Here is a 14,426-nt window from a genome sequence, read left to right as displayed (position 1 = left end):
TTTTAACCACCGAATAATACAAAACTATTGAGGTTTTCAACTCAACGTAGGTATACCTACTGTTGGCGCTATTTAAATGAAACAAATATTAAAATATATCATTATTTTAATGGTGGGTTTTCAAAGTATATGCAAAGATAGATATAACTCCGTAATAGATGGATACAGTCTAAGGAAAAAACGTGCCTCGAAAATCAAGAAAATTTGATTCTCGTTCAGAGGGCGCTACTAGTTTTGGTCAACTGTCGTATAGATGTCGTTGACGGTTTCGTTTCTTATTTAACAATTTAAACGCATATCAGTAGCAGAACATGGGTCAAAATCATAAAAATAATTAATGCAAATAAAAAAATCATTTATCTATATTTAAATACATTTTATCGTATTTTTAAAAATCTTCATTTTTAGTTTTAAAGTGTGTTGACACATGGCAGTGAATTTACTGGGGTTACAAAATTTACTATGACAGTACCGCTCTAGTATAAGTTACTCTATGGTATAATTATGTAATGGTTCTTTCTTATTAAGTTTAGGACACGCGCGATCTGTATGAAAGAGATTGCAAGGGCTACTGAGAGCGCAGCGCTGCCCGACCATGCGTCGTATATACGAAACTCTGGCGCTTTTAACAACGAAAACTAGTACTAGACTTTCATGCCAAGTTTCATATAATTTTAGTATGACTTTTGAAAATGAGAGCGTAAATTCGAATGTATGGCTGCGGCTAGGTTCACACATTGAGTGCCGGGAACCCGCTCTGCGGGTTCTCTTTTCGTAGTCGATTTCCTTTAAACAGCGGGAAAACGCTGGGATCCGCTACGAGCGTAGCTCTACGAAAACGTGAACGTGTTACTGACGGCGCGATTCGGGAAATAAATTAGAGATTCACTAGATATGAAATAGTAAAGATATGTGACGTTCCTCAACAAAAGGTACCTTATGACGGTTGGCGCTTACGTCGCATAGCGCTGCAAATTATTGCGGCGCTATGCGACGTAAGCGCCATCCAATATTAATTGGAGCGGCGTTAATAATAGCGTAAGCTCCAACCGCCATAAGGTACCTTTACCCGTGGGACGTCACATATCTTTACTATTTCATATCTAGTGAATCTCTAATTCATTTCCCGAATCGCGCTGTGAGACAATATAATTAAATATGTGTGTGTACAGTGAACTGAGACAATATAATTAAATATGATGAAAATTTACACGCAAAGACACGAATATGTGTGTAGCGCAGTAATATGAAATGTAATGAGAATGATATTACAAAAGGGGTTAGCTACTAATGGAACTCGTTTGACAATAACAATAATATTGAACGACTCACAATTTGATCGAAAGTTCCATTACATTTTTATTCGTAATTTAGAATAATTTATAAGGAATATTGTTACGTTTAAGTTAATTTGGCGGTTATTTATGAGTTTTAGAGTGTTTCGCTGTTGTTTATTGTTTTTCTGATGTAATTGTACCTAAAACTTAGGTCTACCCTAATATTTAGGCACATACTAATTGGTACAATATATAATCAATTAAATTACTCCTTGCAATCACTCGTATTCATACAAAAAGATGCTTTCTGAATAACATTCTGCCTATGTCTGTTGAAAAAATAAAATAAAAAACATATTTTGACAGGCAGCTTTCTTAATTAAATTCACTGTTTAATGATTAGTTTTAATTTGTAAATAATAATTAATAATCATTTAAATAAATAAAATATAGCTAAATTTCGGAAGTATCTAGGTTAGATTTCACTTAAAAAAATATCCAAGCTTTCTTAGAAATAAAGTAAGTATCCCTGATACCAATACTGATAATTTTTTATTCTCAAGTATGTCAGATTTTAGATAAAGTTAAGATCGGAGGCGTCTGAGATTTCTCAAAATGTATGTACATTATAATATTCCAGTCAAGTTCGCAACATTTCGTAATCGAGAAGCGAGTGAGAACCAAGTGAGAACTCATAACGACGCCCACACCCATAATAAACATATCAAAAAGGCGACAAACCTTCACAAAAGGTACAATACGCGCATTACTCTATACGCGGGAAATAAGGAATCCTGATAAACGTTTGCGTTGGTTGAATACGTTTGTCAGATAAGTTTGTGAGAGGAATTGTCTTATTGACCTTATTTTCAACACAATTGTAAGACATCTTATTAATTAATTAGGTATATTTCAAAGGACATTCAGAATTAAAAGTAGCAGATGTGAGTGCGCGTTAAATTAAAAGTATTTACCAATTTCAAAAAGCCCTATAGAAATAGATGTCTCGATATGTAAAAAGATTGTAAAGAGAATTTTATCTCGATGTTTTATCCGCTCCGCTTGGACACGCGCGGAAAGAAGTATTTTAAGAAATTTGCAATTTTTACATTAATATCGGAGTCGTAGAGATTATGAAGAGGATTCTGCCTTGAAGTGGGTAGTAATAGGATACTTTAAAAAGCCAAGGTCGTATGTGAAGCTATAGTTCAAATAAGTATACCTACCATACTTTATAAGCTACTTTTAGCGATGGCCAGGATTTAAATAAAAATATTAAGAACAAATTGACTTAATTTATTTCAATTTTCACAATTTTGATTTTTAACACTAAGTAGTAAACTAATCAAGTAATCGCAATAATTAATAACTAAAAATAGACAAAATCTAACTGCACAGAATGGACAAGATGCTTCCTTATACAACCCTTACTCCTCGTTGCTGGTGCAGAAAAGAGACCGGTTTGAGGCGTACTCGCGCTTATAAAGGCTTCTGAGGGGGGCGGCGGTTGTGACGTAGCATGACGTCGTACTCAATCGTCATCTATCTCCTTTTACTACTATTACTCTATTTTATCCAACTCCGCACCACGTTTTCAATAAACTTCAAAAGATAACCAGTAAGTATTTCATTGAGCTCTAAGCAGGTTTAAGGATGATTAAATTCAATTTTTATTTGAAAAAGCGATAGTGTGGATCAAATTTTATTACCAATGGAATAAATTTTCCACACATTGAATGCTGTTGAATAATACATTTTAAGTGTCTATTTCAAAAGAGTAAAATATTTGAGTAGTAGTAAAAAATAGATCGCAAGCATAATTCTTAATTTATAGTATCACGATTATACTTACTTGTTAATATGTTAAATAAAAGTAAGTTAAGTAGTGTTAAGTATGACACCATTGTTAAATAATATTTATTCATGATCAATCAAAAATGGTAACTTAATATGGAGACTGTTTAAACTGAAATTTTAATGATAAAAATTGCTACAAAGTTACAGAAGTCAGAAGATTCTCAGTACTTTTTAAGTTGCAATAAAAAAAAAAAAAAGCAAAAACAAATGACAAATGACAAAAATTGTTAAACAATTACGTTAGGAATAAGCTCTTCTAATAACATTTTATTTTACTAGCCTATTATGGTGTCCTTGTCTTCGACGACTCCCGTTATAGTGCCTACTGCCTAGGCCAGTTGTTGAGAAAGGTGTCTAGGTCGTCCCGCCACCTCCATCGGCCTGCCGCGCCCACACACATTACATTATTTTAAACTTTTAGTAATAAGCTAGATATAAGACAATTTGTGTGCCCTGACAGGGTGTCATGGAAGCTTCCTGTATAACTTTAATAACATCCCATGTACATGACTTTACAAATAAACATCTTATCTATCTTATTTGTTACAGCGAGTCGGTAGAACAGCTAACCTGACCCTGACACTGGACACACACACAGCTGGAAGATACATATGTATAGCCAATGTACCTGGCTATCCTGAGATTGAGACGTCTGGATCTATTTTTATCAAAGGTAAGTAGATTTTTTTAAATTTTATATAGTTTTTAAATATATCTGCCTAAGCAAATTTTTCACCGATTTTAATGGAAACATTTATATTTAATATTCCATTTTTCGTACTTAAATATTTCTTGCGCCTATCACTGCTTGATCTCTAACTGGTAGAGAATGCCTTCTGGCATTAAGTTCGACTTTTGTAAAAAATTTACTGTGCAAAAGTTTTAAATACATAAATGGAACAAAGTGGGGTGGGGTGTAATATTTAAATATTATGAATAAATCTAAGAACAAATTAAATTATTTTCTATGAAAATATTTCAATTTGTGGTTTTTCAAGTAGACACACTACTATTTAAACTATAAATTGAAATAAATATCATATACGAAGGAAAAAATTACCAAAGCCTCCAGTGTCCAGAGCTGGAACCGAACCAGCGTACCCCGTTTACCGGACAGGTGCCTGACACTCACAGCTCTGGACACTGGAGGCTTTGGTTATTTTTTCCTTCGTATATGATATTTATTTCAATTATGAATAAATGTCTATGTCTAAGGTAAATACAAATGTCATATTTTTATAGAAATTTAACATGAATGATGATATAATACTTTGTGATTTCAAATGCCATGCAGAGTAAGCTTGGTCTGACTCTATTGGTTTATTAAAAAAAAAACCTGTCTATTATTTAAACGTTCAACTTACATGTGATTGTGTACACATGTCAATCTTGATGTGATTTTTAATTATAACTCATATTTTTTGCCCAGTATTTTTTTGTGATTGTGACATTTTTGGCATGAAAACGTTTAAATGTATCATTCGCCCTTAAAACACGTATTAAAACAAGCAAAATACCCACCTAATTTTAAAAACTTTACCGGAATGATGATACAAAATAATTTTTGTTATTAACAATAAAAAAAGTTACGTATGAGTTACCTACCTTTTTTACTTGCGTAATAATAGAATATATCGTTCATACGAAGTAAAGCTTTTTATTTAGTATTTCCGTAGTTATAAATGTAGCATTAAAAGAACTTTAAACGAAGCAAAATTATAAAATTACAAATGATTAATTATTAGTGGAGATGAATTATAAATTCAATATACGCTATATAATCCGTCTTCATAGTTTTATTTCAATTCAATTTAATTAATCTTTTGTAAAAAATAAACGGATGAAAAAATAATTAATTCGTACCAGCTGCATCTGGTAAAAGCAAAAAATATAAAACTTGGAAACATCGTTCGCAAAAAAAATATTCCTGTGACAATTATAGAATTCCTAGAACTTGGATTTCAGTTACGCAGCTTTGTCAAAATATAATTAAAATCGTGTAAATATATTGATATTTCTTGAAATTGATAATTGAGTTCCCGTTTTTCCGATAATTCTTTACAAATGTGGAATGAGTTGCCTCCTGAGGTATTTCCTTTGTGCTACGACATGGGATTCTTCAAGAAGCGGGTATTTAGGGTTCTCAAGGGTCGGCAATGCTTAAGTGGCTCCTGTGATGTTGCTTACGTCCATGGGCGACGATGACTGCTTCCCATCAGGCGGCTCGTCTGCTCGTTTGCTGAACATCACATAAAAAAAAAAAAAAAAACAAATATATTTTAATCTCATATTGGCTTGGTGGTGTTTTTCTTTGTTACTTTTCACATTCGTTACATGAGAGAAACATCGTGAGCATAATTATACATTATTAATTTAGCTTACTACCGTGATTATTTGAAACATCAATTTTTCCTAGTAGCAGGTGCTCCTTATTAAGTTTGTATATTGTCTCCGCTACCGATTTGGATTAGTATTGCTACTATGCCACTTTTCTCTTAGAAATTTTGTACGAGTGTATAGGATTCTTCATTATGTATTTATCAAATCTCAAATTTACCTAATTTCTCAATCATAATCGTCTAAATGAACTTTGAGCCAACATCGACACCATTTAGGTGCTGGGTCTTCTTCGCTATGGATAATGAATAATTAGTATTTATAGTAATTCCTGTTCAACTCATCAGTTATTTAATATCTATTAACTCGTGAAAATAAAACTAGTTCTAATAATCTCTCTCTCCCCTTAGCACTATTATTCCCATCTGATTGTGGGGTCTGATTTCCTTGTCCTTTCTCTCCACTTCGCACGTCTACTGAAACGTCGCAGGCCCTCATGTCTTTTGCTATGGTATCTGCCCATCTCATACTAAAACTATACTACTTATAAAACTAGTTCTAATAATAAAACGTAAAAACCTTTTTGAAACTATTTTTTAAGTTTTATAAGATTAACTTACATTACTTTTGAAAATTGTTTAACACAAAACTGTAATAAATACAAAACTAACTAAATTAGACTGAAATATTGTAACTTTATAAAATTGTTTAATACAAAGCTGTAATAGATATAAAACTAACTAAATTAGACTAAAATATTGTAACTTTATAAAATTGTTAAACACAAAACTGCAATAGATATAAAACTAACTAAATTAGACTAAAATACCGTAACTTTATAAAACTGTGTAACACATAACTGTAATAGATATAAAACTAGCTAGATTAGACTAAATATCATTCGAATATAATTGAACTAAACTAAAGTTGTACCTAGAAACAAATTTAATAGCAATAATGTAATAACTAATAACAGAAATTGTATTTATCTTATTCCAGGTATATAAACCTGAATCTCATTTTTGTCCTCAATTGTAAAAATTCTTAATCCAGGTATATAAACCTGAATCTCATTTTTGTCCTCAATTGTAAAAATATTATTCTAGTTAACTCGCATGACATAAAAATGTACATCTGGTCTCCCGCGATACAGGCCTAGCCTAGTGCGGGGACTCCTGGAACCTCCGAATGTCAATTCAGTTATGCACCAACTCTTTTCTGTAATTTGTGATATGTACCTACTATGTACTACAATTGTATTCGTTCTGTGCAATAAAAACATTTTTTATCTTTTTTATCTTTTATCTTAACTAATTATTTCGTTCTTTTTAGGTCCACCAAAAATCCTTTCTAACTACACCCAGTTCGGATCCCAAGGAGACAGCGTGAAGATAGAATGTGCAGCGTTCGCTGTACCTCGCATTGAGAGCATCGTGTGGACCTTCGATGGGAAAGAGATAGATTCTATACATGATCAGGTAAGAAATAGTAGATTTAATAATCAAGGGATGAAAGGGAATAGAACGTAAAATACATGTGTATTAAAGAAAACATGACTAAGTGAAAACTTCAATATACGCGATATAATCCGTTTTTATAGTTTTATTTAATGAGTAACTATCGAAATGCCTAATGAGGCGTCTCTTGATTGTATTATGATAGCACCAATCAGCGTGAGATGCTAACGTTGATTGGTGCTGACAGTCAAGGTGGTATCAAGATAAAATAAAATAAAAACTTATGAAATCGGTTCCTGTTATTTTTATGTATCCATTTCGAGTAGGAGTTGATGTAGGAGGCACTGGATTTGAACTTAGGATAGAGAAAAGTTTATTAATAGAAATTATAACAATGACATTGATGAATGTTTTGATTCGAAATTGTATTATTATGAACAAGACGATGATATTATATTATAAAAGAAGTTTCCTTTTTTTATAGGTACCACGAACCAACAACATAAGGCTATTATTGATCCTATTCTTAAATTCCATCCTATTATTAATACAAAAATCTATAGATACTATTATAACTATTTATATTTTAATATTGTCTTCGGTTACCGCGATAGTTACTCATGAAATAAAACTATGAAAACGGATTATATCGCGTATATTGAATTTATAACACATCCCGACGTTTCGAACCCTTTACAGCGTTCGTGGTCAACGGGTGACTGAGGAAAAATTACAAAGTGTTATATTTTGTCAACAGGATTACGCATTCCTCGAAGACGCGCAGCCAGGCGGTGTCATAAACTCGACTCTGATCATACGAGAAAGCCAATCCAAACACTTCGGAACATATCGTTGTAATGTGTCCAATGAGTATGGAAGCGATGCGATAGATATAATATTGAAGCCTAATAGTAAGTTATTACAAGTTTATTACAAGATTTAATGTTGTTAAAGGAGATATAATTGAAAAACAATAATCAGTTAAAAATATTGGTGATCATAGTGATAGCAAATAATTCAGAGCAATGGTATATTTAGAGTTAACAAAGTAACACAATTTTGTTGCAGAAACGTTTCCGCTACTAATAATTCTGTTCGGGGTAACGTCGGGAACTATAATGGTGGCAGCATTAATAATGCTAGTAATATTATGTCAAAGGAAGCAGAGGAAGAATAAGCAAACGCAAGTTACAGGTACCTTATTTTTTTACAATAATTATACGGACGGAGTACTTACTAAGTATATAGGTACATTCACGTGAACATTATTATGTTAAAAGTCGTTAAGAAAATAACGTTATGACAATTGTGTAAAATTCTGTCGTAAATTATGATATTATTTAAATCATAATATCACCAGAGGGTATGCTTTTATCCCCTTAACAAATTTATAAAACTGAACGAATCTAAATCGATAATTACATTAATTGAATATTTAACATTCGTTATTAAAATACTTCATTCACAAAATACGAAATCAAATTCTCTTTTTAACAGCAATCATTCAATATTTTGCTACAAAAAAGCTAAAAATTTCGTTCCATTTCATTTAGTTACGAACTTAGTTTTTTGACGTCTCATCAATTTTATTTATCCCGAGATGTTTGACACGTGTATTAAAAGGCAACGGAATAAAGTTTTTGGGACTTCATCAATTTGTGTTGTTTCAGAAAAACCCGATGTGACAGTGACAGCGGAAGAACTGTATAAAGAAAACGACAGAAACTCCAATATCAGCGATCTCAAACTTGAACTTCGACAAGCTAACGGAAGTTGTGAAGTTGTAAGTATTGATAAAGTTACTTCGGAAATTGGAATCATTTTGATTGCTAATCCTATAGTTTAGTTAGCAATCGCTTCAATTTAACCAGTTTAAGAAATGCGTAAATTCTTCGCACAAAAATTATACTGGTGTACCTCAAGGCACTGTTATAGGTAGCAATATGTCTAATAATGCAGCAGTTGTTGGTTGAGGTGTTATTTTCCACTGTCTTTCAAAATCTATAATTAGTACTTCCAGGTTACTTTCAAAGTTTAAAGTTTGTTTTATACTGCTATTAAAAAGTGATATTAGTATTACAGAGCATTTATTGTTACTCTTACTAAGTTTTACACTTTGCGCGCTTAGTTACCCTTAAAATTTTATTTATCTGATTGTTTTCTCATAACGTAAGTTGAATTATAACATGTTTGAGTAATCATAATTATATGTGGCTTTCCAAGGGTCCTTATGCTGCAAGTTCAATTAGGAGTTTTTCGCCTAAAATTCCAACATAAATTCGGATAGCATGGTCCTTATTGCACATGAAGCATAAGGACCCTTCTCTGTTGGAAAGCCACATATATATAAAACACACCCACATACTGAATTCGTTTAACCTTTAGGGCAGTTATGCACAAAAGTGCTTTCGGCAAATATTGTCGGTCAAAAAAGTCAAATAGTGAACTAAAAGTTTGTCCTTGTGAGACCCAGAATCAGCTTTTTTTTTATAGAATTTAGAACCTTTAGCTACTAAATAGAAGCTCAAAATAATCTCTCCCTCTTGACAATGATCATATATTACTGGTCAGGCTTTAAACAAAACTTGTGTTGCTATTATTCGTATTGTTATGCCTTTCCAGATGCATAAATGCACCTGAAATACCAAATAAAAGCCCACGTTGCCATTAGCATAAGTCTATTTAGCAAAGTTCAACATTTGCAGAGAAACTATTTTGAAGCATTCTGATTGGCTAATTGGCCAAGCGGAGTTGCGATTCAAAAGTTTGAATGCAATTGTAAGCTAGAGGGTAGTTTGATAAGTTTATTTGGATCTTAGCGAGTTTATGAACTATGAGAAGAGTTTTAATTTAAAACAGGTACTAGTTACTTGGAAGTTGAAGTGATCAAAATAGAAAAATTAATGAAGAAACGTCGACAACTATTAAAGGTTTTCTTTTATGAGATTGTGTATTTACATCACAATTGACCAAACTAGTATAAATACAAAAATATTTAACAAAACTCAAATCAAAGTCAGCATCGAATAGAAAATGATGTTTAAAGTAGTATTGTTACATCCATGTGTAATTATGTTAAAAATAGAGGCGTGCAGGTAGAATCAAAGCTTGGAAATGTGTGGCACGATATATTTGGCCACTTTCGCCTTCACCATTTATTTAATACTGAATCTAGATATAATAGTTGAGATAAAATAATATTTTCTAACTAAATACTCGTATAAGATTGCAGAATAGACGGTTTTCCAGATATACCAAATAAATAATTATAAATTGAAATTACATCCATAAAATTAGCGATAATATTTTATTTAATTAATTTATTCTTGGCTTGTCCAACAAGTCTCCATTGCCATACAGCGCGGCATCGCTGCGAGTGTGATGGGGACTTTTGGACCCGGCATGCCACAGAACGGGTCTTAGGTTAGTTAAATAGTTTTAAATTTGTGTTTGTAAAATAGTATTGTAATGTAATTATGGTCAGAACACATTAACCACTGTCCAGCAATGTAAAATTATATTTTCGTTAGCTTTTAAATAAAGTTAATACCATATTTAACAAAATGATGTAACAACGCTTAAACCATTAGCTTTAATAGGGCAATAACGAACAAAATACACGTTTATTGCCCGAAAGTACTTTTTAACTCTTAATAAGACAATGTTACCTTTTTAGCTCCTTAATTTGTTCATTGTTAACAATTAAGAGACTTTATTACATTTTAGTATAGTTAGATGCTTATCTTAAATATACTTATTGTTAGCTGACATGGAACTTTTTCGTAACACGAACAAAACCACGTAAAAAAAAGTTAAAAACACGATATTTGAATAATTAAATAGCCTTTGACAGGGGACAATAGTGGCTTTTAAAAATAATTGATTTAATGGAATTTACCGAACGCTTGGAAACAAAAGAGTGGTTGGAGTTTTTTGTACACAAAATATTCGCCAGTTTTGTTGAATGTTTTAAATGACAAGACGTCGGTCAAATTTAAATAAGTATTTTAAGCGAATTCAAACTGTTGTTGTGAGACATACTAACATTAATTTTACGGTTCAGACTCACTTGTTTTAGTCACTCACACGACATGTTTCGGAGAGCCTAGGTCTTATTTCTCAAGCACTAACAGTGCGAGCAGCGTTCACGACGGCCGTGTATCGCGTACTGCCGCGCGCCGCGTCACCCGAAACATGTCGCGCGAGTGACTAAAACAAGTGTCTAAACCGTAACATTATTTAAAGTATTTTAAGCTATAAATAAAGGTTTACTGTAACATTTTTATTGTTACTAGACTATTTGCATAACTACTATGAGGAGCAGTATTCAATTTGTAAAAAAAAAATGTATGTTTTCTTATATATTATGAATATATTATATAGATCATACTGAACAACTTTTACTACAGGGTGATTCATGAGACGTGAGCAGGACTAATCCTGCACACTCAGTAACTTTACTGTTGATTGATCGATCACCGTCGTATTTAGTTGAAACATACCACACTATTTCTGATTTTTTTGCTTTTAGGTGAGGACAAACTTAATTCTCTACAACCATGGTTACTACAACACCTAATTAATAAACATAAATCTCATTCACCGTAATGAGCTGTCATTTATGTTTTGGTTATGATGAAAATAAAGTGATGACTCTCAATTTGACACATAATATCGGTAGTTTAGTTCTGATTTTAGGGCGACCATGCATGTCGTGAATAAATTAATAATTTAATAATTAACGTTAATCTCAATAATACTTTGTAAAAAACGTAACTTGAAAAAAAACGAGTCGTCAGCAATCAGCCTAAAACTTTGCTTCCCAATACGTGCCAAGCGTGTATGACAATTATTTGTTTATTTACTATAACTACTATTGGTGTTATTCATAAATCTATTTAAATATAACAAGCCCTTGTCCTTATCTGTCGTTATCGTGTACTGGTTAAAAAGGGACAAATTTTAACAAACGTTTATTGAGTTTTATGTTCCTAAAGGGGCCCACTGACTATCAATCCGCCGGACGATATCGGCCTGTCAGTTGTTCGGAATTGTCAAATTTTTGTTCTAACTGACAAGCCGATATCGTCCGGCGGACTGGTAGTTAGTGGGCCCTTTAAGACTTTCTACTTTTACTTTTTTTACTTTTTTTTAATATTTATTTATTTTTACTTTCTTAAGACTTTTTTTATTTCTTTTTTTTCATTTCATTTCATTTCATTACGGTTGAGTTGTTAAGACCTAACACTCCTTTTCTTTCACAGGACTACCCCAACACAGGCTCAGACAGCACGCTTTGCTCCAACGCCAAGCTTGGCAGTGGCATACCACTGGCCGGCTCTGTGCCCCTCAACTCTATAAGTCAGAATAACTACCAGCCTTATAGATATAGTAATGACTATACGGACCCGGCATATGCGGATTGTTACAAGGTGAGATTTTTAGATGAATCTAAGGGGTCTCTATTATTTCCCATAAGGTTTCAAGTCATAATGTAGTAGTAGTAGTAGTAGTAGTAGTAGTATTAGGAGTAGTAGTAGTAGTAGTAGTAGTAGTAGTAGTAGTAGTATTAGGAGTAGTAGTAGTAGTAGTAGTAGTAGTAGTAGTAGTAGTAGTAGTAGTAGTAAACACTTTATTGCACAAAACAAGTACATAACACAGAAAACACAGAGGTACAGTAAATGTGTACAAAGGCGAACTTATTCCCTTTAGGGATCTCTTCCAGCTAACCTGTGTATGCTAATGTATTGTAGTCTTCCAGCTAATGTATTGTTTGTCCACATTTTCGTTAGTCATAATTTGGTTTTTCTCAGAAACGCGTAACTTTTCAGGATGCTCCAAAATCCTTCATTCTCTGTCTGCCGAGGGCGTGACATTCACACGTCAGATGAATTTAAATAGTATTTGCCTTAATTTGTGTCGCATTACTTTTCCTTAGCAAAAAAAAATATGGCGAAGAAAATAATAAGACCAAGTTTTTTTTATTAAAAGAAAAGTATGCACATAACTGCCAATTTAACTGTAGCATGCAAAAAACAAAGTAAAAAGGTTCTGATTTAATAAAAAAAAATCAAACTAAATGCAAGAACAATACTCTGTTATGAAAAAATTAAGATAAAGGAATCAATGCCGGAAAGAATCAATTTAACCTATCAGTGTGAAAGAGGAATTTTCCGGTCTTTATTCTTCTAAAATTACAATTATGTTTTACAAGGAAAACTCGATTTAAATGCTTTTCAATGGAAATTTTGGGATCAATTGCAATTCGGGGGTTTAATTAATTGATTGCCGTTTTGAACTTTGAAAGTATTTCCTTACAGTTATACAATGACATTTTTTACATTAGATTTTATAAAGAAAAAATATCAGTTTTTAATTTTAAAAGTCTTACAAACCTACCGCCAAATAGCCGCTCCCATACAATTGGTTACGTTATCATTTTAAAATGACTTGTTTAAATTACCTACATGGAACTTGACATAAGTCTTTACGTAACATAATAATTATATCTGTGTCTGACAGGTACTAGTTTTCGTTGCAAATAAAACTAGCAAAGAAAACTAGTACCAGTCATAGATTTATTATGCTACTTGAATGTTTATGTCAGATTTCATGTCTGACGACCGGTCTGGCTTAGTGGGTAGTGACCCTGCCTATGAAGCCGATGGTTCTGGGTTTGAATCCCGGTAAGGGAATTTATTTGTGTGATGAGCACAGATATTTGTTTCTGAGTCATGGATGTTTTCTATGTATTTAAGTATCTGTATATTACATATATCATTGTCTGAGTAACCCTCAACACAAGCCTTCTTGAACTTACCGTGGGACTTAGTCAATTTGTGTAAGAATGTCCTTATAATATTTAATTTAATTTAATTTAATTAATTAATTATAATTATTTTATAATGTCGTTTTAAAACGAGAGCGTAATTTCGATTTAACAGAAAACTTTGTATTTACTCAAATTTGAACGTATAATTATATTAGTTTAACCATTCTACGCCATTGTTTGCCACTTGATAATTATAAAACTCATTTAAATTATTAAATTGTTATGCGGAGCAAGTAATAGTCTATTAGTTAAATTTTCACACAAAATATAAGTAATTATTAATTTTCTATTCAGCTAAATAAAGTTAATTTAAAACTCCACTACGTCAACAATTAATTATATACTAAAACTACGTAAACTAAAACAATTATATTAGCAGTGACTAGCCAGATTATTTGTAAATGCTCTGAACTTTTGTAAATCTGTGAATAAGCGGGTAATAATACAATTAAATTTATTTACACGAGCATTTTTATTTCAAAATAGATTAATGTAACTATAAAATAGTCGTACCTGGGTTTATTTAGTCTAGCACAAACATATTGGACTAAGTCACCCATGTTTTTAAGTATTAGTTTTAGTTTTGTAGGTAGTTTTACGGTTACATTTAATTCTAATTTTGTTATTAATTATCTTTACGGTTGTACTACTTTTGATTTTTTATTT

The 14,426-nt window shown here is 32.1% G+C and overlaps 1 protein-coding gene across 1 annotated transcript in view; it reads left to right on the top strand.

The window, feature by feature from the left end:
* Nucleotides 1-14,426, top strand: part of LOC134751909 (irregular chiasm C-roughest protein) — an 87,552-nt gene that overhangs the window by 62,909 nt on the left and 10,217 nt on the right. The window contains exons 11-16 of the mRNA XM_063687462.1: nt 3,684-3,807; nt 6,804-6,949; nt 7,686-7,839; nt 7,997-8,122; nt 8,599-8,711; nt 12,193-12,360. Coding sequence (XP_063543532.1) covers nt 3,684-3,807; nt 6,804-6,949; nt 7,686-7,839; nt 7,997-8,122; nt 8,599-8,711; nt 12,193-12,360 — 831 coding nt within the window. The remainder of the gene's footprint in view (nt 1-3,683; nt 3,808-6,803; nt 6,950-7,685; nt 7,840-7,996; nt 8,123-8,598; nt 8,712-12,192; nt 12,361-14,426) is intronic.

Source organism: Cydia strobilella, chromosome 23, assembly GCF_947568885.1.
Source record: "Cydia strobilella chromosome 23, ilCydStro3.1, whole genome shotgun sequence".
In the NCBI taxonomy this organism is placed as follows: Eukaryota; Metazoa; Arthropoda; class Insecta; order Lepidoptera; family Tortricidae; genus Cydia; species Cydia strobilella.
The sequence above is the reverse complement of the archived record's forward strand: the minus strand, read 5'-3'. Positions and strand labels throughout refer to the sequence as shown.